The following is an 18406-nucleotide window of genomic DNA, read 5'->3' as shown; positions in this document are numbered from 1 at the left end:
CCCATCCTTCCCATTTCATACTAGAGATGGGTTCCAAAGTTGAATGCACTGCTCTTGCAGAGAGCTGAGCTTGGTTCCCAGGACCAGCATATTGGCTCCCTGCCACCTGTAACTCCAACTCCAGAGGACCTGACGTCCACACACATGTGCACAAACCCAAATAGGTATACACATAATAACAGTGGCATACGCTTCAAAGCTTCCAGGACTTAGCCTCTAAATTCCATTAAAGTGACTTAATTCAATACAAAAGAAGATGAGGCAGGAGGACTGTTGTGAGTTCAAGGCCAGCCTGGGCTCATTTTAAGATGGGAAGTCAGTCCAAGCTATAATGTAAGGCTCTTAACAAAAGTGTCTTAAAATGTCTTTGAATTTAGTAACCTTTTTTGGGTTTTTGTTTTTTGAGACAGCTAATGTCACCCAGGCCAGTCTTGAACTTACATTCCTAACTCTCAGGTGCTGGGATTCTAAGACACAAAGACCAGCTTCCTGGTTAGCGTCTTTAAAGGGAAAGAACCATAGTATAAAGTTACAGCTGGCTTTTTAGTTTAGCCAGAGGAAAGGGAAACTAACCATTATCTCATTAGCTTGGCTACTTCAGTGCCCACAAAACCCAGGATTACAGCCTACAAGATCTGAAGCTGAAATTCAAACTTCACCATTAGTGAACTGATTCGGTTTCCTCATCTGTAAAAACAAACGCTCCATTATCAAGCTATCCCATAAGATACAATCATTCATCCTCTTGTTCTTCAATAGCCCTGCTTCTAAATGCAGAACTATTTTCAAGTCTTGGACAGACCTGGTGAAGATAATTACATCTTAATTCTAGAGACATTAAGCATTAGTTCTACTTAATGATTTTCCTTTCCAATAACCGCCCAACACTCCTACAGAACCTCAGCTGCTTAGTATAAAAAAAAAAAAAAAAAAAAAAAGAAGTGGTGGAAGCCACAGTAGGCACTTCAGGACACAGAACGGCAAGCAGCCCTACCCTTTATCCACTAGATGTCAGTAGCACTGCATACCAGCCTCCTCCACACGCTAAGATGAGACAACAAAACAGGACTGTAGACATTGTCAAATGTCCCCCTGGGAGGTGGGAGGCAGGCAGATTCACCCTGATTAAGAACCACTGGCCTAGGGGATGGTTGTTAGAAAATACAAGGTTCTTGGTGAGCTCTTAACCAAGGACTAGCATAAGGGGATTATACAAAAGCCCGTTGCTTAGGTTCATTCAAAGCCTTGAATATTCCTAGCAGAATGTGGGTTACCCAGCAACCACATAAGTTCAAGCCTGAAATACCTCCAGCGAAGTGTGAGGCGCTGTCTACGGCTTTAAGGTGCTGACTGATAAGTTTCATGGGTCACTGCCAAGGCATACCCAGGCAGCCTTGGCAACTTACCCAGGAATGATTGACAGTCACTTAAGCATATTCCACACCTCCTCATCCTGCACATCACCCACCTTCTTCTTTGCTCTGATACCACTCATCTCCCTAGCAAGATCTAAGGAGGTAGGCGGTTCCAGTCCAGGACGTTGTTGGGCCAGCTATTCTTATTCTGCTTACATGTCTTCTTAACCCTCACCTCTTTCCGGAGGCCTCGAAACTCTGAATCCCTTCAGGATACCCAGGGCCCAGGAATACAGGGTGCACTCATTTATGAGCCTACTAACGTCTGCCCTCGCCGATAAGCTGCTTAAGAAATTTTCGGTCAGTATTCCCAGTACCTACTCATCACTTTCTCGGTGAGTTGAAGGAATTGATGTGGAAAATAGTCATTCCTCGCCAAGGTTCACGCTCGGTCCCTAAAGCTCCCTGCATAGCTCAGATCCTTCATTTATTTACTGATCATCCATCCCCCTGGGGCCTGGCGCTTCTCCCAGCTTTGGACCAGATGAAGAGGGGAGTGGCGTTGGGTAAGGATCCGCGACATTTAGCACCGAAACGGTGCGCGGGAGGCAATGGCGATAGCAGCCGAGACAACGGACTGATCTCAAAAGCTCAGGCCTGAGAAGCTATGTCTTAGGACCTGGAGGTCCGTGGGGGCACTAGCCAGGGACGTAGGCGGTGGGAGCTGGGACCTAACGCTGGGGCTCGGGGCCTACGGTCACAGAAGACAAGCATGGCTTCGAGCAGCCGGGAGACCGGGATGCCCTGCTGAGGTCATGGCAGCCGGGGCTTGAGGGATGCGACCCCGAAGAGAAGGGCCTGAGGCGCCATTTTGTGACCGGAGAGGGCAGTGACCGCGACACCACGGCAGGCGTGGGCGACCCAGGCGTGACTCGGCCCGTCCTTGTCCCTCTCCGGTCCGGAGCGCCCCCTTCACTCTGCTGGGCCTACCTGTGTAGCTCATGGCGACAGCGAACACCCAAGCCGTGGAACGACACCGCTACTCTGCGCATCTGACGCCACAACAATCTCTGGGGGCCCCTTCCACACACGCCCGGCCCCGCCCCCTGATCTCACTGGCTCGTGTCAGCCTCGGACTTCACGTCCACTGGGCTGCTGAGCTGTCTATTTTTACACCTCTTCGCAACAGTGGTTGGAGACACTGCCAACCCCCGATGGCCCCGCCCCGACCCCGCCTCCTGTTGATCAAAGCCTGAGCTGATAGGCCAAGCGGAGCCGACGGACAGGTAGAGTTCGGAGGGGAGGGGCTACGTGCAACCCAGCGGCCCGAGCCCACGCGTGGCGGGCGGCGGGTGCATGTTCGCTGGACTCCCGCCACTGAAATGCTAGCGTAATCCGTTCATGTATTCATTTGGCCTTCAGTTCCAAAACGAGAATGGTAAAGCCACGCTGAAATGAGAAAATTGAGATCTAACTGCCAAACAAGGTCCTGACAAAAATTACATGTTTAAATAAATGAACCTGGTCACGTGTAGTAGGTGGTTTGTAATTCCAAAACACAGGGGGCTGAGGCAGAGAATGATCTCGAGTTTGAGGTCAAATTATGAGTTCTAAGGCACTCCAGGTTACATTAAAACCCTGTTTCACAGAGGTGAAAAATAGCTGGTGCCAGTTTCACGAAGTATTTTCTCATTAAGCATTACATTAACAATTATTTGTAAGGGTTAAGGATGTAGCTTGGCGGTAGAGCACTTTTTATGCTAGCATGTATGGAAGACCTATGTGAGACTCCCCAACACCCCAGAATAGAAGATGCATTTTAAAAGACAAAACCTGGTCATAGTGGCTCACACCTGTAATCTCAGCACTTGGGAGACTGAGCCTGGAGGCACACTGTGAGTATAATACCTTGTTGCAAAAATTAATATTTGGGCTTGGTAACACATTCTTTTAACTTGAGCACTCAGAGGAAAGCAGATCTCTGTGAGTGCAAGTACAGCTTAGTTTACATAGCAAATTTATGGCTAGCCAGGATCACCTTTGTCTCAAAAAATTGTTCAGATAAAAGTTTGTGTATGGTATTTGTTATGTATGCAATATTATTTAGATGCATCACGTATTATTACAAATACTTCACATGAGAACCTGGGCTCAGTTCCATAAAACAAAAAGCACAGCCTAGTAACCACCAGCCTTGTTCTAAGTGCCATGCTTGGCTGTGTTGAAAGTCACCATGAGACATCTCATAATTCCTGGTGGGGGAGGGCATTGTAAATAAAACTTAACATTTGGGAAACTGCATCAAGCTGTGCTTCTATGATTCATGAACCCTTTTGGATTTGGGGAAATTCTGAAGTAGGGTGCTGTATTTTTTTTAGGTTTATGTATGTTTCACTTGAATGTCATGCAACTACATGCATGCCTAATGCTTGAGCTGGTGAGCTGGTCAGAAGAGGGTGTTGGATATCCTGGATCGGAGTTACTGGCCTGAGCTGCCATGTGGGTAATGGGAACCAAACCCAGGTCCTCTTTGCCACTGAGCCATCTCTCAGTCCTTGTTACCAGTTTCTTTAGGGGTAGTACTACTAGCATTCTTTAAAAGTCCAGATCCTTCAAAGAAACATGCTGAAATACAGTTGATAGGATAGCCAAAAATGTGCTTATCCGAAATTTAGATGGGGAATGGGGGTAAAGAAGTATAGTTGCTATGATTAACAAGAGCTTATTTTTACCACTGATCGAGGATATGTCTGGATAACACTCCCTCTCCAAACTTACTTTTGCAGACCTTGTTGCCCCATGGAAGAAAGCCACTTGCAGTACACTCTGCATGTTAACTCAGAACATGCAGTAGAGGTCTGCTTTATGTGCTATTACTACTTTGGGGTACCACTCACTGGCATCCAAATAAAGTAAGGCCCCATGATATCTCCTCTAAATCCTGTAGTTGACTTTGTGGCATTTGTCATAGCCATCATGTCACCCAGGGTTTTAATTTCTGATGTCCTCGTGGATTGAGCTCAAGCCATTCAAAGGCTAATGGCTGCTTCTTTTAAGACTACAGAGTCATTTAAGCAGAGATTTGTTATATTTGTGAGTTTTAGAAAAAGGTCCCCGTTGTAAGAATGGTAGGTGAACCTTGCAGAAAGACAACTCTATCAGTGTACTGTAATGGATAAAGAAAACCTTTCCGCTGCATGGTGGTGGTGCACACCTTTAATACTATCATTTGGGAGGCAGAGGCAGGTGGATCTCTTATGAGTTCAAGGCTAGACTGTTCTACAAGAGCTAGTTCCGGGAAAGTTAGGGCTGTTACACAGAGAAACCCTGTCCTGGAAAAGAAAAGAAAGAAGAGAAAACCTTTCCATTTTAACTATGCACAAAGACAGCCATCTGTGTCATAGTGGGTAGGAAGGCCTTCCCATGTTACTGTCATTGGATCTTTCAAAATCCACTCTATTGCTTTTATATTTAAAAAATTGATTTTAGCCAGGTGGTAGTGGCATATGCCTTTAATCCCAGCACTCAGGAGGCAGAAGCAGGCAGATCACTGAGTTGAGGGCCAGCCTGATAGAGTTCTAGGACAGCCAGAGCTACATAGAGAAACCCTGTCTTAACCACCCCACCTTTCCACTCCCGCAAGTGCTAAAGAAACATATTTGGGTCAGTTCTTACCATAAGACTTTTCCCAGTTTTGTATATGACCAATGACAGTGGATGAGGAGACCAGCCACCAAATAAAAGAACACACCTGGGTCAAGTACACCACCCCTGCAAGGTTGACACAGCAGCCTGTTAAACCCTCCTCTCCTAGCAGAGGCACAGTAGGAAAGGCTGGGGGAAAAAAGGGTTGGGTAGGGGCTTACTACTGTCCACACCCCATGACATCATTCTCACTTGGCAGCACTTGGCTAGTTAGTGAAAATGATGAACTGAAAAAGACACACGGGATAAGAAAGTAGGAGCCAACAGAATCTTATCACCTCAGAAATATTCAATGAATATTGGATGATCAAGAAGCCAGGCCTGGTGGCGCAGGCCTTTAGTCCCTCAGGAAGCAGGGGCAGGCAGATTTCTGTATGCCAGCCTGGATTACAAAGTGAGTTCCAGGACATCCACGGCTGTCTTGAAAAACAAAAAAACAAACAAAACCAAAAAAAGAAAGGAAGAAAGAAAAGAAAAATTTTAGAAGTTTAAATAAGGCCAGGTAGTGGTGGCACATGTCTTTAATCTCAGTATTCAGATCTCCGAGTCAAAGCCAGCCTAGTCTATAGAGCTGGTTTCAGGTCAGCCTGGGCTACACAAACCATGCCTTGAAAAACCAAATAAATTATTAAAACAAAAACAAAGCTCCTTTCCCCCTTGTTATTTGGGTTCATATGTCTCTTCTTGACGTTTACCTTGGATCTAGGGAGGTAACACAAGTGGCCTAACACTTGTGTGATATGTTCAAGACCTGGGATAGGGTCCCCAGCACTGCATTTAAAGTCCTGTCTTAAAGACAGAAGAGTGCCAACTCTGCAATCTCATTCCCACCCAAAGCGCCAGCAGATGTGTGCTTCTACCCAACACCCACAAGGAGTTCCTTCCCTGGTAATAGCACCAGGGCCAGAAGATGTTATTGCTGCTGGTTAAAGCCAACCAGTCCTTTTGTCTTGGCTCCCTTCCCAGACCAGCCAGAGCCCTGGTTCCTCCCATTCAGGGGAGCCACTTTCCCAGGTAACCAGAGCCCCTCACCACCCACAGTACCATGGGCCAACAGCAGAGAACTTGGATTTATCCCCAGTCGTGTCTGGTCAATTCGGTGGCCAGCAGGGAAACCCAGGGACTCTGGCCAGGCATAACCCTGATCCCCAGCCCCACTATCAGCCAATGCCAGCCTGTCCACTTGACAGAAAAACACACACTGGCTGCCTGCCCTGGGGTGTTTCCAGAAGAGAAATTTAATCTAATTTACATATTTCTAGGTACATTGATAACCAAAAGATGGCCACTGAAAAAGGTTAAAAGGTCAATTAGCTCCCGGTATCTAGCTGGCCCAGGATTGGAAAATAAAAAGATCCACGTTCCTTAATCTCTACACAAAATGCATTTTTTTTTTAAAAAAGTGAAAGATCTAGGGAGCTATACATAGAAAGCAACAGTGAAAAGGGGGAGGGTGGCAGGGGTGGGAGAAGAGAGTCCCACCCCTCACTCTACCCTCCCAGCCCTGGAGCCCCTGAGGCTCTGACATGGCAGGAGGCAGCTGTCAGCTCTGAACTCTTCCAAGCTAGGAAAGCCCCTTTTTGGGGGGCAGCCAACAAGAATTTCCGTGGCATTGTGGGCTCAGTGGGGGCTCCCAAGCCCTAGTAGGTTAGCAGAGGGAGCGTGGATTCCCCTGAGCAAGCACCGTGGCATGATGTGGTTGTTTGACTTAGGAACTGTGGGGGCTAGGGCAGATCCCAGGTCTCACGAGGTGCGCGTGTGTGTTATGGTTGCCTGTGCATGAGTGAGAATAGATATTCATGGGGGCAAAAGGGAACAGGAGTCTTTGGGGTCTTTGCAAATGGCCACGGATGGCAGACATAGCCCTGCCTGGTTGCTAGACACAGGGAAGTGCTGTTCTCCCCTGTAACCAGATTGGCCACCACCAAAGGCCTGACTACTGCCCCTGCTGGACCAACCAGGTAGGCTCAGAGGGTACCCTTGTGGCCCCAGAGTCCTCAGGCTGAGGGAAGGTGGCTAGCTGGCTCCCGGCGCCCAGGATGTAGTGTGCCCGGCCCCCAAAGGGCGCCGGTTTGAGGTTTTGGCTTGCTCCTTTGGAAACGGAAAAGAAAGAGGGAAATGGGAAAGGACACAGAGGAGAAACAGGAGGTGACAGGTGGCACAAGAGGGGATCTGGAATGCATGTATGTTAGGGCGCCTCTACAGCTGCTGTCTGTGCCTGTGGGGCCTGGGACTCTTCAGGCAGAGGGTCTGCTTTGGAGAAGTTCATCTCCAGGATGTGCCGCTGTAAATGTCGCACCCACTCTTCCTGGATGGAGAGTGGGCCCTGGAATTCCACTTCACAGAACCTGAGAAAAAAGAGAAAGGAAGTGGCCAATGCTTCAAAGGCAGAAGTGTAGTCCAATCCAAGGGCTTAGGCATATTTACCACTGCTCAGTGTAGATATGTCAAGACCAGGACTCAAGGGAAGCAGTGTCTCCTAATGGACAGTTACCTCTTCTATTGTGAAGTACTGGCAGAGTCTGCTGGGCATGAAGTCTTTAATGGCAGGCAAGCAGGGGATTCTCCAAGAGCATGCCACCTGAGGTGTATGCTCTGAGATGGTGGTGGGCACAGGGAAACAAAGTCTAACTCTCACAAGAACCATGCTTTCTCCCCTTATGGTAGCCTTAAGCTAGGTCTCCAATGAACATAGGAGCTTGAGCTCTGTGGCTTCAGAGAGTTGGGCTGAAATTAAATCTTTATCCTTTGTCTTTTTTGGGAGACATGATCTCTACCTTTGTAGCTCATGCTGGCCCCAAACTATGTATTCCAGCTGGATTTACACTGGTAACAATCTTTTCATCTTAGCCTCCCAAGTGCTAGGCTGATAGGCCTGAATCATCACTCTCAGTTTGGATGCTACTTTTGATTTGGCCTGTATTATATAGACTGAGTTGGATTATTTCAGGTCCCAAAAGTCCCTATTTGCTGGTGTCTATATTTTTTTTAAAGAAAGGGTTTTACCTTCATAGCCCTAGCGGTCCTGGAACTCCCTAGTAGACCAAGCTGACCTTGAACTCAAAGTTTTGCCTGCCTTGTGCTTCCTGAGTCCTGGAATTAAAGGTGTGTATCACTACACCAAGCTGAACTCTTTTTAAAGGTGAAAAAATGGAGGCAGAGAGCAGGTAAGCTCTTGCCTGAGGTCACCAAGCTGTGAAGTGAGTTAGGACTGAACCCAAGTCTGGCTGGCTACAAAGCTCAGTGTATCAGGGTGGTAAGTTCCACTGTGAGTGAGAAGCCCTTAACCTGGGCTGCAATACCCCAAAATAGCCCATGGGACCCCCACCTCCCAACCTAACAGAGACTGTCACATTTCCAGGCTTCAGATAGCCAAGGCCCAGAACTGCATACCTGCACTTGAGGGTATAGATGTTGCCCACAAACTTGACCAGTGATGTCTGGGGGGGGCGAGGCACCAGGGAGGGGACTGGCCGGACCCGGGGTGGGGGTTGCCGCACCTCTTCCAGCTTCTGTTGCAGGTCATTGGCATCCTCACCACCCCGAGCTGCAGAGGCATCTGGTGGGCGGGCTTGTCTACGTTCAAATTCTAAAGCAGAGACAGAGATACTTGATGAACAGGAAGGCTAGGGCCCTGAACACTCCTGCTTTCAGTGAGCATAAGGAGACAGAGGTTTTGGGGATTCGAGACTGGACACCATACGTACAGGTAGAATGGCATATTGATAAGGGAAGGGGATTAAGCAACTGAGATGTAGTGGTTGGGTGAGCTCTAGAAGGTGCCTACTGCCCTCCCATCCCTTCTCCACCAGTACTCACTGTTGATATTTTGCCGTTGGTGCTCCTCTGACTTCACGGTCCCGGGTGGGCTGGTTGCCAGAGGCCGTTCACCACTGTCAGCTGCCCTGCCAGCCTCAGGCCCCGGTTCCCCCCCAGCACTTCGGCCAATCAGGGACAGGCCCCCAGGTGCCAGCCCCAGGGGTGGCCGTTTGTCACTGTCACGGCCATGGCCAGCACTGCGGAACTTCTTGGTAAAGGGGCGGCCACCCTGGATGTAGCTTCGGTAGGCACCCGCTTTCTGGGGCCGGTGTTTGATCCACTCACTCAGCGTCTCGATGGGAGAGCCGTTGACACACCACTCTGTCACACCGAACTGCCGAAGGTGTGCCCTCGCATGGCTGGCTAGGGCTTTGCGGTTTTCAAAGTAAAGGCCACAGAGCTCACAGCAGGCCTCGGTGGCTACAGACAGAGGAGGTTGCTTGTTCTAAGAGTGTAGGCATACCCAGGTGGCCTAAGCAAGTCAGGAGCAAATCCCACCTCCCACAGGGACCTTGCTTCAGGGGCCCTGCTTGCCCTAACAAATGCCAGCCCAAGACCCTACCACCCACTGCTTACAGGAGTGGGAGGTCTTCTCATGGAGAGTCTTTGCCTTGAAGGGCAGTTCAGTCTGGATGTAGGTCTTGGCCTTGACCTCTGCTGGGAGGAAGCGGTCTTCCTGTAGGGGCCGTTTGGTTGCCACTGGGCCCAGGAAGCTGGTGGTAGAAGGCTTAGCTCCCGTGATGGGCGACAGGCTGAGCTCCCGGGGAACCTGGGCTGGCCCAGCTCCTGGTTTTCCAGGCCGGCTAGCCAGGGGTGACAGAGGCAGTGGGGAATGCATAGCCCCAGGAGCTGCTGTTGGGGAGCCATCCTCAGCCAGAGCAGGAGCCAGGTCTCCAGCTGGAGGCTCTTTCTTGATGAGGCACAGCTTGGACTTCTTCTTCAGGATCTCTCGAAGTGTGTCAATGGGTGAGCCATTGACAGACCACTCAGTCACACCCATCTGGCGCAGGTGGGAGCGAGCGTGGCTGGAAAGGCCCTTGCGGTTCTCGAAGAACTCACCACAGAACTCGCAACGGATGTCACGTACTGGCTCTGCCCTGGATGCTGCAAGGGGTCCACGGTGGGGGAAAGAGAAGGAGGCAGTGGCTATGGGCAGGAAGCTTCTAAGCTCAAAGCCCAAGACAGTGCCAGCCCCTCCCTCCAGACTCCACTGAACTGCTACGTCATCTGGGCCACCAGAGGCACTTCATATATCCAGCCCTCTTATCTGTCTTATTACCTCAAATTTTAGCTGGCTTCACAGGTCTCCCTGAGTGAGGCTGGGCAAGCTACTTCCTCTCTCTGAGCCTGTTTCCTTCTCTGCAAGATGGAGATGAAAACCCCATCTCCCAATGTAGGTGGTAGGGTCTAAAATCAAGAAGGGTTCAGAGCACGTGGCAGGGAGCTGGCATATGTGCTCTAAGATGATGCCTCAGTCACACCTGTCTGCTAATAATGAACCCAAGAAGAATAAAATATTGTGACAGAGTGCCAGGGAAACAAGTAACAGTGACATGATAGCAATTATGATATACAAGGACCTTTTTGCGACCAGGCACCATGCTAAGTGCTTTATCGTACTTAATTCTCAACTATATAGACACAAGGGAGGGGATTATACTGATCTCCATCTTCCAAATGAGGAAACTTGCCCAAATCACTACCACATTATTGTGATATAGAGATCTTGACTGTGATTCCAAATGCCAAGTACCAAATAGCCAGGAATATCAGACACAGTTCAAACATTGAATGCCATCCCTTTATTCCAGCCAGTGGCAGGTATTACTAATGGATCTTTGCAACTATTCTCCCTAGGAATCTAGTTGGAGGCCACTACTAATTGGCTAAGAAGGACATTAATTACATGATTCTGCCTCTTCTGCACGAATAACAAACGGCAGCAAGTTCTATGTCCTCTGAACTTAAGTATCTTCATTCCAGTCCTATGATCTGTAAATACTCCTAAGGGGGTGTAGGGAGGGGATCCAGCCAATCGGTCTACCTGCCCTACACAGGGTCGGTCACACTTACACAGGTTCAAAGGTGCCATATCTTCTCGAGGCGTGCCCCAGGGACCCTCAGAAGGGTGTGGCTCCCCATGCAGGGCCCCTGGCATCATCTCCCGCTTGATCTCCACTCTCATTTGTTCAGGTTTCAGTTTCTTGGGCAAGGAAGGAGTAGCCAGGCCTGAGAACATCTTCCGGGCCGTGGGAGGAGGAGAAGCAGTTGGTGAGTGGCCCAGGGGACTGCCCGGTGGCGGTGGCAACTTCTTGGCCAGGGGTGAAATGTGAAGATCTGAGGGACTGCGGGCTTCTAGTGAGCTGCCAGGACCTCCGCTACCCACCACTTTGGCTAGGGCTTTTGGGCTAGGCCCTGGTGGGTGGAGGTGTCCACCTGGCCTGGATTGGGTCCGTCTCTTCAGGATCTCCCGCAGTGTGTCAATGGGTGAGCCGTTCACGTACCACTCAGTCACACCCATCTGGCGGAGGTGGGAGCGCGCATGGCTGGAAAGGCCCTTTCGGTTCTCAAAGAACTCACCACAGAACTCGCAACGGATGTCTCTTGTTGGCTCTGGACCTGAAGCTGTAGCAGGAAGAAAAGGGACAGTTAAAATTGTGGGCACCATCAGGATAGTTACCTGCAGGAATATCCTGGCCAGCTAGGTATGGGCAGCAATGTATCCATAAGCTAGGGTTGTAGTGGAAGGCAGGTGCAAGTGAGGGAGCTGGTGGGTGGGGTCAAACACTGGGTAGAGGCAAGGTAGGGGAGGGAGAGGCACCAGAGGCTAATAGGACCTTTGTCCTGGCAGAGGGCAGTACCAATACTCCATAGCTTTGTGGGTCCCAACAAGGACAGGGCAGGAGACAGGACACAGCCAACCTAGGTGCCATATGCTTTCCAGACCCAGGGCACCTTCCACACCAAAAGGTGGGACCTTCCCCTTGGCCTTCGTTCTCAGGCAGGGTCATGGTGATAGAGGCTAAGACCAAGAGAGAGGTACCAGCAGCCCACTGCCAAGAAAATCTCTGGGTTGAGCCGGCCCACTGCCAAGGGCCCCTGTCTACTCCCTACGACAACAGGGAGGGAGTAGGGAGGGGGCCATGACCCCCCAGGGAGGGGCTCCAGGGCCCACAGGGAGGAAGGGCAGCTGAAGCGAGAACCTACAGAGGTTGAGAGGAGATGGCTCCACATCAGAGGCCCAGAAAATGCCGGCGGCCGAGAGATCCTGCTTCCCCCAGGGGATGGCCATACCCGAGGCCTTCAGCTTGGCCTTCTTGGCCGGCGGTGGGGGAGGGAGCAAGGAGAGGGCCGTGGAGGCAGAAGGAGGACGCCCCAGCTGGGCCAGGGCTCCCCGCCCGGGTGGGAGGCGGATCTGGAAGCCGTCCCTCCTGATGAGCCCGTGGAGCACGTCTATGGGGGATCCCTTGGCATCCGGGTCGCTGACGCCCAGGTGGCGCAGGTGGGCACGGGCGTGGCTGGACAGGCCCTTGCGGGTCTCAAACCAGGCACCACACAGCTGGCAGTCCAGCTCTCTGCCCCCGTCACTATCTAAAGCTGCGGAGACAAAACACAGGGGGGGTTCACGGCCGCCTCCTTGGTCGGCCCTAGGGGTTGAAGGCAGGAGGGTCTGGTGTGCTTTTCAGCTGCCCGGATGGTTAGGGGTCCAAGTTTTATGCTGCAGACATGTTTTTGTTTCTTTTTTTAGAGGTTTCAGGTAGCCGAGCAGCTGTTCCCTGCCTAGCTCACTGGCACCAAATGAAGGTAGAGGAGCTTAAGGATATAGTTCTGTGATAAATCTTGATGCTCCCTTGGAACTCTGATAGGGGAACTATGGAAGAAGACAGAGGTGAAGAGTAGGAGGCACCACCAGACTACTGAGCACCCCTACTCCTAAAACCACAGCAGATCCAATGCAAGCGGCTGCCAGAAAACACAGGTGTCACCAGGCTCTAATACCTGCCACATATGGGAAAGTACAATGGACACCTCAAAACCTGACTGCTGAACTTGGAGGGTTTCTTCCCAAACCCAACTTGCCAAGTGCAAGGCAGCCAAAGTGGAAGGTCTCTATCTGTGTGCACCAATAGGGAGAAGCCTCGGCACACATGACCAGGAGACATGAAAAAAGAAAAAGGGCAGTGTAAGGACTTCCTTTCTGGTAGAGATTACTACCTATCTACCTGTATGATTCAAAATATCCCAGACTCCCACTAGGAAAGCCAGGTCCACAGGTACCCTGGTTACCTTCTCCACCCCACCATCAGGCCAGAGAAGGACAAGAGCGCCTCTCAAGTAGCAAGTAGGACCCTAGCAGGCTTAGACCTGTAGTAGGCCTCCAGGGGAAGATTGGCAGAATGGGAAAAAAAATCATCATCTCAGGACAGCCCAATAGGGGACCCAATGAGTGCCTCAATCAGTACTGACCTGGATGACCCACGATCTGGAAGATGCAAGCCTCAGTTCCTACCCTGGGTCCTTCTCATCCAAGGACCATGTAATACCCAGCACCCCCCTCAGCTCCCAGTACCCACACTCACTGAGATTCAGAGGCCCCTCATCCTCAGACTGGGGCCATTGTGTCTTTGGGGAGGTCGGCCGGGGACTCAGGGATAGCTGGGGGCTCTTGTCTTCAGGATTCTTGGGTGTAGGAGATCCTGCCAGAGTGAGTGGGGCCTTCTTGAGGAGTGGAGAGCTGGATGGGTGGGCCAGGCCCTTGGCTGAGAAGCTAGGAGGTGACTTGATGGCTTTGTTGACAGGAGGGGCATCCATAGGTTTGGCCAGGGTGAGCAGGCCAGGCCTGGCAGCCCCAGCAACCAACTCCTTTGGTGAGTTGGACTTCTTGGTCAGGCTAGGGGGCAGCCCCAGGGGAGCATCAGACAGGCCCTTCTGCTTCACCAGCTCGTAGAGAAGGTCGATGGGAGCACCACTGCTTTCTGACTCTGCGACCCCCAGCTGCCGCAGATGTGAACGTGCATGGCTGGACAGGCCCTTTCGTGTCTCAAAGCAGGCACCGCAGACCTCACAGGTGGTCAGGCTCTGGGCTGGAGGGTGAGATGGAGGCCAGGATGAAAGGCCATGAGGTCTTGCAGGTATACTGACCCATTCTCCTCCCCTTATCTAAGTTCAAAGGAAGTGTTCTGCTTCTGTCAAATCTCTTTGGTCGTAACAATTCTAATTTGGTGGGGGTTAATATTTCTTGTTTGGAAGTAAGGAAACTGAGGCTCAGAGAAGGGAAGAGTTGTGTCCAAGGGCGCACAACAGGAGGCTGGACCCTCTGTTGCCTAGCCAGTGCGGATGTCTTTCAGACCTGCAACATACCAGGATGCCCTGGTAGCATACTTACACAAATGCATGCATGCACACACATATATCACACATGGAGCTAATATCCAACCTACTCACTGTAACTCAATGCATACTTCAAATGCTAAGTCAGAGGTCCCAGCCATGGCCCTGCCCACTCCCCATCTGCTTCTTGGCCTCCTTGCCCAACTTCAATGATGCAAAGGCGAGTTTGGTTTTGCTCATCTTAACACACATAGGAACTAGTAAGATGCTTATCATTACTCTCAACAACCTTGTAGTCTACAGAAAAACAAATAGGTATCATAGGAAAGCTCAAAACTAACAAGGTTGGCTAGTGACATGGGTTTGAATTTGATCTCTTACCCACCTTGCCCACTGCTTCCCTGGATGCCCCTTCTTCACCCAGTAAGGTAGTAGCCGAGGGCCATATGGCCAAAGCTATAGAAACTCAATGTAGAAGACAGCTGGGTGTCTATCTCCTTGGTGCCTTATATAATGCTGGAAGGAAGATGAGTGCCAACCTGGGGACCCATGGTAGTCGGCCAGGCCAGAAAGTGCTTCTGTGAGCATGACTATGCTGGCCAGCAAACATGCCTTGTTGCTTGGGCCACTCACCCTTGAGGTCTGGCAGCTCCTGTTTGCTGCCATGAGGAACCTCTGCAGCCACTTTGCTGCTCAGCCGACTGGCCACCTGCTCCAGGGTCCCAGAGACAGGCAGGCTCTTCTTTGGGAGTAAGGGAGACCCCAAGTCCATGGCCACCATTGTGTTTTCCTCAGAACCAAGGCCTGTGGGGTGGAGGAGACAGGCTCAGGCCAATCAATAGTCAGGGTGTGCACCCCAAGAATGGGGCTGAAAACGGAAAGGACTTCTTCCTCATCCTTGGCATCTGCTCTCACTCCTGCAAGCCATTTGTTCCATGAGAGCTGAGGCTGTACCCATAAACCCCCACCGCAGCACAAAGCAGAGACACTGAGATTGTTCAATGACAGGAGACAAACAGTAGCTTCAGTCCAGCAGAAGGCTGACTGGTCTGAGAACACATTTCAGCTGAGACTCCTATCTGAGGTCATCTTAAGAGATAATGCCTCTCTGGGTACAACTTATAAGGGGGTGAAGGGTAAAAACAGTCAAAAGAGACAAAGACCAGAGTTGGAGGCCAGAGAGGCAAGGCAGAAAAAGCAAGAAGCTAAGGACACACAGGGTGGGGGGAACCTCCACCAGCCAAGGGAGCTGGAGCTTCAAATACAACAGCTAGTCCCAGCAGTAGAACTGTAAATGGGACAAAGGAAGAATCTGGAGCCTGGGCAACTCGGGGACAGCTAGAGTGGTGATGACACAAGTTTGCACAAACTTTCTTAGACTCCAGGGAGGACGCCTTCTCAGGTAAGAGGCACGAGGAGAAGGACTCAAGGGTGGCTTTCTTAGTCTAAGTTGCCATTAAAAGGGGTAGGGATGGGGGATACCGGGAGGAGATGAAGTCGTATTCTGAACAAGAGCTGAGGATGAAGAAGTGTGTGTGTCAGATGGGCTTCGGAGACGATCAGTAGAATGCAATAGGGTAGGGGGCTAGGAAGGTCGCTCCCTGCTCAGTCTGAGTCTCACAGAGGCAAGAAGATAGGCCAGGGGGCTACCGAGATCATGACACCGAGTACTTTGTCAAAGTCTCCAGGTAGAAGTGGGCGCGTCTGTCAGATGGGGCAGGGCCAAAGGTGGTTTTCCACACCGAGGGGATCGGAACCGTGACAACTGGGAGCTTCTGAGACTCCAAAAGAGGCAGGGGACTTCTGTCAGAGCCGGCGAGCGTCCCGAGGAGCAGCGGCAGAGTGCTTCCGAAGCCTGGGACCCTCCAGGAGGCTGAGGGAGGCCCAGGGCCCGAGCGCCTGGGGGGGGGGGTGCCACAGAGACCGGACGGCGGGTGTGCGGGAGGCGGCGGCACACGCGGGTGGGACGCCGACTTTCCCCTTCCGAATCCCTCCCCTCCGCCAACTCTTACCCGGCGCGGGCGCGGGTACGGGCCCGGGACCCTGCTCCGGCTCGGCCTTGGGCCCGTCCCGCGAAGGCGGCGGTGGCGGCGGAGGCGGGGGCGGAGGCGCCGGGAGAACCACCGGGTCTGGACTCGGGGGACTTGGCGAGGGCGCCCCCGTGGTCGCGCGCTCCCGGGCACCTCCCGCGCGCGGCCCCGCCGCCGCCTTGCTCTCCGCTTTTGTCACTCGGCACTGGGCGGTGGAGGCGGCCATCTTGGCTCCGGCGCACGCGGGGCGGCCGCCCCAGGCGAGAGCAGCGGAGCGCCGCGCGCCGCTACCGCCGAACGTGCTCTGCTCCGCCCCTCCGGGCGCACCCAGGGCAACCTGAAGAGCGTCGAGCGCCTCGAGCGAAATGCTCTGGGCACTGAGGAGCTGACTTGGAAGCTCTTGGGAGCTGCCTGGAGCGCTAGGGCTCATGCACACAGGTCAAGCTTCCAGACGCCTCCAGCAGCCGCCCTAGACCGTGATCCGCACATCCCTACGGCTAGAAAGGGAATACTCCAGTCACACACATTCACCTCAATATTAGCATTCAGAATTAGAACCCTGACAGCAGAGCTAGGACCTGCCTTGAGACCCTGTCGCTTTCTTTTTTCTTACTCAAGGCAAGCAAGCCTTCTAGAACAACTCTGAAAGACAATAGATCCTTGACCACGGTGATCCTCCCCATCCCCCACGTCACCCTGGTATCTATAGCTGATCTTGGATAGAGCAGTCCCGCCATCCAAGAAACTCAGTCGCTCCTTACCTACGATTCTACCACCCCACACTCTCCCGCCCCAACTTCAAACTGCAGCGTCCAGCTGTTCCTTGACAGATGGGTGGAACCAGAATCTGACCGCTGCCCCGCCTCCAACCTGGTACCCTCCCCTTCTGGCTTACTTGGCAAAAGGGGAAGAACCTACTAAAAGAACTGCCACGCAGGGCCACTGCCCCAACCTGAGTCTGATTTGGAACATCCTTACTTTGCAAAGTTGAGATAATTTCAGCTACTCCTTATCCCCCCATCTTCATGTGTTCCCTAAACGGTCATAACTCTCTCCTCCCCTTAGATAAAGCCAAAGCAAAGCCGACTCCACTTCCTCACACCCTAGAGTTTGGGCCAGCTCCCTCTGGGAGGTGACACACTAATTTTTTTTTTTTCATGAAAGTATTTTGGTCATAAGTGAATTTGGCTGTTAGGAACTTGGTCTCATCCTTGGGAGTGTCTGGCTCAGGTGCCAGAGAAGAAATGTGAGCATGATATGCAGGCCCGTGCTGGGATAACACAGAAAAAGGGGTCAGAGCTGGAGCTCCCATAGATTGCTTTCTACAGATATAGACATCCTTAGAGCTGGCTCTACCTTCCAGTCATCCCTAAGACATTACAAACCAAATCAGGTGGAAAAGCTGAGTCACCAGCAATCTTTACCAAAGGCAAAAAGCCCCATGTCTCATTCCTCTGCCTTTCTCTGAGATATGGCTTCAGTCAGTCACCAACCTATCTGTTGTGCCTCCATTTCCTTCTTGTTCAAGGAAGAGATGAACTTTTTTTTTTTTTTCAAGACAGGGTTTCTCTGTATCTTTGGAGCCTGTTCTGGAACTTGCTCTGTAGATCAGGCTGGCCTCGAACTCACAGATATCTACCTGTCTCTGCCTCCTGAGTGCTGGGATTAAAGGCGTGCACCACCACTGCCCAGCAAGAGATGGACTTTTGACATCCCCACCCTGTCCTTTGAAAATTCTCAAGTGTCTTTACATGGCTTACAGATGGGACGGTGGATCTGGCCAAGTCTAAAATACACATCTAGGCAGAAGCCTGGAAACTGTAGGTGGAGGAACCGTGGAAGAAAGCCAGTCCCTGTACCCTACCTACATTAATTCTGCCAGTTTAGGTGTGTTTCACTCCTCAGAGCCAAGGAGTTTGAATTTTACTCAACTACACTTCACAGCTCAGTTCTCTGACTCCAACTTTTATTTCTTGAGACAGGGTCTCTTCATGTAGCCTTGGCTACCTAGAACTCATTACATACACCAGGTTGGCCTTGAACTCAAAGATCCACCTGCCTCTGTCTCCAGAGTGCTGGAATTAAAGGTGTGTACTACCGTGTTCAGATGAGTTCTTTGTCTTTTAAAAGCTCTCAGAAGGGCTGGAGAGATAGCTCAGTGGTTAA

The 18406-nt window shown here is 51.4% G+C and overlaps 2 protein-coding genes across 20 annotated transcripts in view; both read right to left on the bottom strand.

The window, feature by feature from the left end:
• Positions 1-2441, bottom strand: part of Akap8l (A-kinase anchoring protein 8 like) — a 35923-nt gene extending 33482 nt beyond the window's left edge. For all 5 annotated transcript variants that reach the window (XM_005360699.3, XM_005360700.3, XM_005360701.3 and 2 more), the window contains exon 1: positions 2346-2441. In XM_005360699.3, the coding sequence (XP_005360756.1) occupies positions 2346-2358 (13 nt within the window). In that variant the 5' untranslated portion in view covers positions 2359-2441. The remainder of the gene's footprint in view (positions 1-2345) is intronic.
• A 3835-nt stretch (positions 2442-6276) lies between these two features.
• Positions 6277-18406, bottom strand: part of Wiz (widely interspaced zinc finger motifs) — a 28055-nt gene continuing 15925 nt past the window's right edge. For 10 of the 15 annotated variants that reach the window (XM_026785913.1, XM_026785918.1, XM_013351334.2 and 7 more), the window contains 8 exons: positions 14844-15014; positions 13460-13963; positions 12087-12476; positions 10953-11504; positions 9456-9983; positions 8880-9299; positions 8454-8649; positions 6277-7408 (listed from right to left, as the gene is read on the bottom strand). In XM_026785913.1, coding sequence (XP_026641714.1) covers positions 7249-7408; positions 8454-8649; positions 8880-9299; positions 9456-9983; positions 10953-11504; positions 12087-12476; positions 13460-13963; positions 14844-15014 — 2921 coding nt within the window. In that variant the 3' untranslated portion in view covers positions 6277-7248. The remainder of the gene's footprint in view (positions 7409-8453; positions 8650-8879; positions 9300-9455; positions 9984-10952; positions 11505-12086; positions 12477-13459; positions 13964-14843; positions 15015-18406) is intronic. The other 5 variants (XM_026785922.1, XM_013351336.2, XM_026785916.1 and 2 more) reach the window with 4 other exon arrangements.

Source organism: Microtus ochrogaster, linkage group LG3 (assembly GCF_000317375.1).
Source record: "Microtus ochrogaster isolate Prairie Vole_2 linkage group LG3, MicOch1.0, whole genome shotgun sequence".
Lineage (NCBI taxonomy): Eukaryota > Metazoa > Chordata > Mammalia > Rodentia > Cricetidae > Microtus > Microtus ochrogaster.
This window is presented reverse-complemented; position numbering and strand designations above follow the sequence as displayed.